This window comes from Trachurus trachurus, assembly GCF_905171665.1.
Source record: "Trachurus trachurus genome assembly, chromosome: 15".
Taxonomy (NCBI): Eukaryota; Metazoa; Chordata; class Actinopteri; order Carangiformes; family Carangidae; genus Trachurus; species Trachurus trachurus.
Genome location: NC_139906.1, coordinates 18139457 through 18147363, shown reverse-complemented (window position 1 = coordinate 18147363; position 7907 = coordinate 18139457). Strand labels below are relative to the sequence as shown.

Genomic DNA, 7907 nt, shown 5'->3' with positions numbered 1-7907 from the left:
AGTATTAATATTCAAATAGTATAACACTGTTGGGGGTAATTCTGGTGTATAATTACTCCACTTTTAAACATTTGGCTGATAATGCATTTTTATCGAGTGCTACTCTTCTAAGTGTGCTTTGCTCTGCAGTGTTTTCCATAAGTAAAACAGCAATACATTTCAATATTTGTCTTAATGCTGAAGACCAGAGTCTGTGACTTTATTTATTGTTCTGAGATAAATTCTAATCACAAAAAAACTAAAGAGCATTAATTGCAGTTTGTTTATTGCCTATTTTGTGCAGTGAACTTAAACAGCTTGTATTAACCAGACATCCCTTTCTTCCCCTTCTCTCTGTATTTTGTTGTGTGGTAATGTGATTAAACACAAATGACTCATATCCACAATGTGAAGTCATATCAGCTGAAATACTGGAATTAAAGATAGATTTTGATTCAGGGACACACTTGAAGTACACACACAGAGAAAGGGCCCATAGGCTACTAATTCTTTACCATGTTAGTTAACCTAGTAATTTATATTTGTGTACATTCCTGATCAAAGTCACAATTAAATATATGCAAGCTGCCACACAGTAAACCCATTGTGGTGCCACTGGGTGGTTCCCTGCACTTTACCCTGTTGGTAATCCAGCCGTGCCAGTGTGCCACCCTGTCTTTTTCGAGCCATGCCCTTTTTAGCTCCACTGTGTCCAAAAGCAATAGTGTATGCAGTAATTGTAAATGTATGCAGAGTATCTGAATGTCATCACATCCTGAAGGATTTACAATTTAGTTTTCTAGACAAAATATAGTTTCAATTTCCAGATGGAAAACATGCTCCTTAAAAATGACACTGTGGTTTTTGTCCTACTTTGCTCCCTTCAAGGTCAGAGGTCAAGGTCAGCTCCAGGCCTCTTTTCCAGAACCCCTTGTGGTAGGACAGCGTCATTAACCGTCAGGTCATTTTTACCACCCCCCTCCCAAGGTATGGGGCCTCCACTCTGATATTTGAACTTCTAATTTAAGTTTTATAATTTACAGATCTGTTTTTATAGAGGAATAAGTCTGTGTTTGTTGCCCTGTTCAAACAGATTAATGAAGAAAAAAAAAGAGACCTGCTCTCTCAGATCCTTCTCTCCCCCTCTGTTAAGCCTATAAAAGCAAACATTTTCAAACATACAAGAACTAAAAACACATTCACAAGTCCCATAGATAGCTACATAGTAGCAGCCCTCTAGTAAATAAGAGAAGGCTGCTACAGCAGCTTCAGACTCTCCTCTACCATCTCTCAACAGTTGTTCAAACCCACAAAAACAACAATAGACAGGAAGAGTCCTTGAGAGACGGCAAACATTTTCCCTCAATTTAACACAACATCATCTTGGCGATTCAAATGGACTGACAAGGAGGTGTTTTATTTTTCATATTATTCTAAATTTGTTGACATTTTTCAATTGTTTGGGTGGATGACATGAAGGATGAAAGCACATAAGAGATAAATGCATCTGCAAAGTACTGACAGTTATAACACTTTAGGGTTGCTCTTTGATTCACCAACATTTAGTTTGACAGCTATATACAAGTTGTAGAATATTGTTATTCCAAGCTTATTCATCATGTCAAAACACTAACATTTATGAAAAAGATCTGAAATTGCATGTTTCTATAGCAAAGAGTTTGTGGGGGAAAAAATATAGCCTACTATACAGAAAATAACATTCCCATATCTATCCTCTAGGGGGAGCCACACCCCATTAAAAGATCCACCACTGATCATGTTTGACTCAAACAGATAAAAAGGAAAAAAAAATACATCAAGTCAAGTGCATTTGCTGATTTCAGTGTCCATTTAATAGTGAAGAAAATTCACAGAGAACAAAACATGACATGTGCCTGGAGGTTATATTAAGACAAACAACACAGAGTAATCTAAGGTGAACACAGGCCTGGTATTATCCAAAGTTAATGAATGATAGAGTGCACTTTTCCCACATCCTCACAATGTAAACAGCAAGATCATATAAGAGCATTTATCTGCGTCCCAACTGTTTCTTAAAGGCCTTTAAGGACTTTGCCATCATTGGAGCAACTCCTGTGAGAACAACAAAAACAAAAAAAAATCTTTAACCATGCATTTCGGTGAACATGAATTAGCTAGAAAGAAATGAAAATCAGGATTACACAAGTTAAGATTATATGTATAGCTCTCGTTTTGATCTTTGAAGAAAATTATGGGTGAAAAAAAGAGGAATATAGAATAGAAACGTCTCAACACAACACTGCATCTACAACACTCTCTTGTGAGCTCACTTGTTTTTTTGCGGGCTTCTGGTGTGGCGCTCCCCCCTGAGCTGGAGCTGCTGGGCCGACTCGGCTCATTACAACTCGGCTTCACTCTGTTGTCCTGAACCTTGATGCTGGAGGTTTGTGAAATAAAAAGCACAGCACAGATTTGGATCAACAAGTTATTATTTACAGCACAAAAACAACGCACATGTAATTGTAAAAAAGAATTTCCAACGTCACATGTTGCAACAGTTGACAACAAAGGACCTGCAGCCGTCTCCAACCAGAATAAAACCAGTTTATCCAGCACATTGCTCCAATTCCTGCGTTTGGATAAGCTCACCCAAAAAGCATTTCACTAACTGTTATCACACGAGTCTCCGACAGGTTATGACCTTGCTAAGCTGCTGTTGTTGAGTGATCACTTTGTAGTCAAGGGCTTTTATGTGGAAGAGGAGCAGAGCAAGCACAAGGCTTACCAGGTGTCCACGATTTAGGGAAGATAAACAAATGCACAGCAGTGTCCCAGTATGGCTCTTATAATGTTGAGTTTGTTTATGAACTTTGTGAGTAGAAAAAACTAAATATACTAAATGTGAACAAATTTATTTAAAAAAAATTATGGTTTCACTAGGCCCACCTGCACCTGGGCGGATGAGGCTGCTGAACAGCAGTTCCATGAATTTCCTGCTGAATTCGCACATCTCTCGGTGGCTTGGCAACAGTGTGAATAAATGCCATCTTCACCTGCCGACCTAAAAAGAAAAAAGAAAAGCCTCACAGTGTACAGAATGTAAAAAGGACAAAACTGAATATACAATATACAGTGTCTATAGTTTCAGTAACAGACTGATCTTATACACAGCACACACCTTTGGGTTTCTGAGAGTGTGCCGATACGATGCTTTTTGTCAGTCGTTGCAGCTTCCTCTCCCTCTCCTCTGACAGTCTGATGTACATCTCTTTCCATGACTCATACTCCTGAAGTCTGGAGTCTTTGAAGTCCCTCTGACAGTGTTTCCCCCATAAGTGATCCGTCACTCCAATGTATATCTGTGGACACAAACAGTTACAGGATAAATGAAAACACTCATCAAAATTACTTTCTAATTACAACTTTTACAGTAACTTTTCCAATTTCCACCCAAACTCTAATGAACACATTTACTGACCAAGAACGGTGATTTTAGAATAATCTTATTCACACTCAGTGGCCACTGTGAATAAATGTGCTCATTAACACTATTAATACATCCCAGCAGATAAAATGATGATGATTTGATATATGATTATCAGTTAAAGCAAAAATACCAAACATACTGTAGTTCCAGCTTATTCATTTTGAGAATTTCCTATTTTTCTCCATTTTAGTATGATTATGACATCAGCTTCATTGGGTTTCCTGCCGTTGGTCCGACACAACACATACAGATGTAGGCTACTACTGTCACAAGAACATTTCTCTGATATTTCAAACATTAAACAATTATTAATGAATAATCAGAAAATCAATCAACAATAATACCAATTGATATAGAGTAACTAAGGATAATGTTTTGTAGGTTGTCCTGAGCAGAGAGCTGCTTCCTCCATTGTATCATTTAAAAAGCAGCTAAAAACTCACTTGTTTACACTGGCATTTTATTAATTTTATGCAATTGTAACTGTTTTATTGCTGGTTGATTTGTGTCTGTCAATGTGTACTTGAATTTTGACTGTTCTTGCGCTTTACTTATAAAAACACCTTGTGACTGTTGTCTGGTAAAAGTGCTATATAAATGAACTTTCTTCTTCTCATATCATAGACTATTATTTGTTTTATAGTGGTGTCAGGAAAATGACCCCAGATTACTCTTATGTCCCCCCCACCCCCCGAGCCCTCAGAGGGTCAAACCCAGTGCTCAACAGGTGTGCCTATAAAAGTGGCCACAAAGTGCACTAAATTTATTCATACGTCACATTCTTACTGGATTGAGTTCTTCAATGCGTAGCAGCTGTTCTGGCGTACACCTCTCCAACACCGGCTCGAGGATTTCAAACGGGACTCCCCCAGTTTCATAAAGCACTGAGGAGAGAGTCCTAAACCTAAACATAAATCCAACAAAGACAAGACATGACAGCAAAACAGCTTCCCACCCCGGGCTTTACTCACGGTTAATATTGTTCTGGAGTATGCGGATACACTGTTGGTACAAGCTCATCATGGTTGGGAGGAAGACGGTCTTGGCACCAGAGTACACCTGCATCTTCTTGTTAAGTCTCTGACCGGTGAAGACGGAAGACTCCTCGGAGGCGTCGCAGGAATCAGGCTCCCTCTCAACTGGAAGGAAGAAGAAAAAGTGTCGAGAACACAATAACCAATGTGAAAATACATCTGCTTTAACGTACAGTATTACCTTTTCTTTCAATGTAGTCGACACTGGAGGCCCCGTCCCATTCGGGTAGGACAGCAGGCAAAGGAACGTTCATCAGGTCCATCACAGATGCCTCAAACCTCTAAAACATGACAGATTATTGATCAACGTTTATCAGTCATACCCTGCACAAGATAAACCAGTAAGGTTATCGTTACCTGCTTTGGAGGGCTAGCATTTATAGACATCACAGGAGACATGATGAGTTTCATGTCAGGATCTTTTGCTGCTTCCTCTTTTGCTCGAGTCTTGATTTTTTTGGGAGGTTTCTTCAGCCCACATTGTTCCTTTCTCTTCCGAACATTCACATCATAGTTCAAGTACGATTCAAAAGACTTGGAGGGCTCCTCTTGGTCACTGTCTCTGTCCCTACCTCTGTGTTTTATTTTGGCCTTTTTGCTTTTGTGTTTTGAATGCCCCTTACTTTCAGACTCTTGTTTGTGCCGAGGACTAACATGTCTCTCTTTGCTTGAGTTGTGTCTTTTTCTCTTTTTAGCCTTTGAGCTCTTTGGTTTCTCTGGGGATCTGTCATCTCTGACATCGTCTAGTTTTAAGGAGTATTTGTCAATGAACTCAAGTGAAACAGATTCTTCGTCGTCCTTTGATGGCTTTGATTTCTTATTTGACTCTTGCTCTGGCCCAAATCCTCCACTATCAGAATTGCTTCTTGGTTTTTCCCTGGTGTCTCTCCTGGATCTCTGTTCAGCGTCCTCTGAGTTCTTGTTTCCAGGTACAATATCACAGTCTCCCAATTTTCTGTCAATCTGATCATTTTTCTTCTTCTTCTTTGAAGCACATAAATCGTCTATTTTATTCTCCTCAATTTGCTTTTCCAGGACGTCATTCTGAAAGCTATTTTCTTGGCGACTTTTTTCTCTATTTTCATTCCTTTTTTCTTTCTGTTGTTCACATCGTTTTTTCTCTGAAGCAGTTTTCTCTTCCCCCGTTTTAAAGAGGGCCTCATCTGAAGAATCCTGACTCTTGCTGGGAGATTTCAAGCAGTTATTGTTTAAATCCTCTGGTGTCAAACGTCCATTCTTTGGACAATTTTGGTCGTCTAGTTGGTCTTTAACAGACATCGACATCTCTGACACATCCCCATCTCCTGTATGGCTGTATGAGGGGAAGATTTAAGATGGAATTTAAAATGCCAAACACATAAAAATTGAATGACTGTGTTGTACATTATACAAATTTAAATACACTTCACCTTGATGTGTCCTTAGGGACCAGTTTTTTCCAACCTCTAACTAGCGACTTGGCAAGTTCCCCAGCCTGTTCATGTCTGCGCAAGGAGTTAACTGCTTTGCCAATTCCAGTTTCCTTCATGTAGACATGGCAGTCAGTCAATTCAATTTTAATGTTTGCAAAAGGCTCTGAAGATATATCAACACAAAATCCAACATTGCCAAACGTGACTCACGGCAAGAATATCTAGTGTGATATCCAGATCCTTTAGTTTCTGCAAGATTTTAAGAACCTGGAAAGAGAGCAATACACACATGAATCCCTGTGGTGAGGTTTTAAATTCTATTAAAATAGTGTTGGTTGACCGTCTGGTGTGCTTGGAGGTGGGTTTCACACACACAATTAGGACAAACAGTTGCTAAATTGAAGAAAACCTGCCATGCCAAATATGGAAGTCCTGGTTTAGGACCTCAACAGTTGCTGATTGTGCATTCAGAGCAGGAGCTATGTATGGGAACCTCACACACACCCACTTGGGCTGCTCCTTTTACTGGCTTACTATAAATGGATAGCCTAATACTACTGCTGGTAGCCTATAAAGTCTCACTATATGGCTGAAATGGCTGTTGTCACGTTTCGCATTCGAAAATTTGACCGTAATCTTAACCTAATCTGAATATTTAAGTATTGTCCAGTTTATATTTAGGCAGCAGTAACGCTGAGTTAAACAGGCCTGCAGAGCGTCACAACCGTCGTGGATGATGGACGGCAGCCATCAGCTGAACAACTGGAAGAGCTGCCAAATTTAGCAGCAAAAAGCGCCTCCCATAGCCCGACACCCCCACGGTGAAGTGCGGCTGAGGCAGCGCACATGTCAGTGACCGAAACAGCAGCCATCAGCTTCTGTCTGTCCACACCACACATGATACAACACGAGCACAAGCGCGGGGGAGAGAAATCACAGCATGCAGAGAGGAAACTGTCAATTAGGCCTAATCATGACTCTGTTCACTTTTTTTTAGAGCGTCCAATGAGAGCAGGTGTCAAATATACCAGGAGCAGTTTTTGTCTCTATGCAAACTGCAACAAAACAATGAATGAAAGATGAGTCAGAAGAGTATCCCAGCCTGTATCATCCAAAGTCTTATTATAAATTGCATGTCGTGCGTGTTGTGGGCCGTCTACCGTGGCTGACTCTGCTGTGTCCGTGAGCTGAAGTTTGAACCGTGTGACTTTCTTCACCACATCAGAGCTGCTGGCCATCACGGTGATTCACGTGCAACCGTCTACACACACCGGGCAGCGCGCGCCCATTGATGACATTATTATAATGGGCGGAACCGATGACAGATGATGTGATAGTGGGTGGTGTATGGAATTCCTCCAACCTTTCATATCAAACATATGACAAATATTCCTCAACATAGTGTTGCACAAATGGAAATAATTTAATTATTTGAAATAAATTACCTTTCTATAATGCCTACTAGTTTTGGGGTAGTATACCTGAAGGTCCCTCTTTGTATATGAAGGAGATGTTTTTCATCTTAACAGGATTTTTAAAAAACTTTATTGATCATTTTATCATGATGTGAAATGCTTTAAGACCCCTCCCTTTAGGAGATTAGGCCTAAATGTATTAGCCGTAGAATGATATTTTGTGGAAATGGATGTGTTTCAGGACTACAACTACAGCTTTCAGCCTTCATCAGCCAACACACTGGAGAATCCAATAATGTAATATGAGCAGGAGCTGGATGGTTGAAACTCTCTTACACTTCTCCAAACTACAAATTCCTCTTTTTGTGTTGCATATCACCTGCACAGAAAGATGCAGGATGATGTTACAAAATGTTTTGGTGATGCAGTGGTGCATTAAAGATTCAGTTGGTTTCCATTTAGACTGTCCAGCGAATGAGATCCAACAGTGATCCAAGGTCATTTTAATTTTAGTTGAGGGCTTTTACCAGGTGAGGTGTGGTAAGAGTTGTTGAAATATCATGGAGTCTTTCTACCTGGACACTAAACCAAGATGCCA

At 39.9% G+C, this 7907-nt stretch overlaps 1 protein-coding gene across 1 annotated transcript; it reads right to left on the bottom strand.

Annotated features, from left to right (window-relative positions):
• Positions 1-2011: 2011 nt before the first annotated feature.
• eloal (elongin A, like) lies at positions 2012-7140 on the bottom strand (the record flags this gene model as incomplete). The annotated part of the gene is made up of 11 exons (XM_083987565.1): positions 7055-7140; positions 6105-6161; positions 5892-6004; positions 4840-5794; positions 4664-4763; positions 4420-4587; positions 4235-4332; positions 3140-3320; positions 2908-3022; positions 2292-2398; positions 2012-2073 (listed from the first exon to the last, which is right to left on the bottom strand). Exons 1-11 carry the CDS (start codon positions 7130-7132, stop codon positions 2012-2014), a joined length of 2034 nt encoding a protein of 677 aa, XP_083843691.1. The 5' UTR covers positions 7133-7140.
• Positions 7141-7907: the final 767 nt, after the last annotated feature.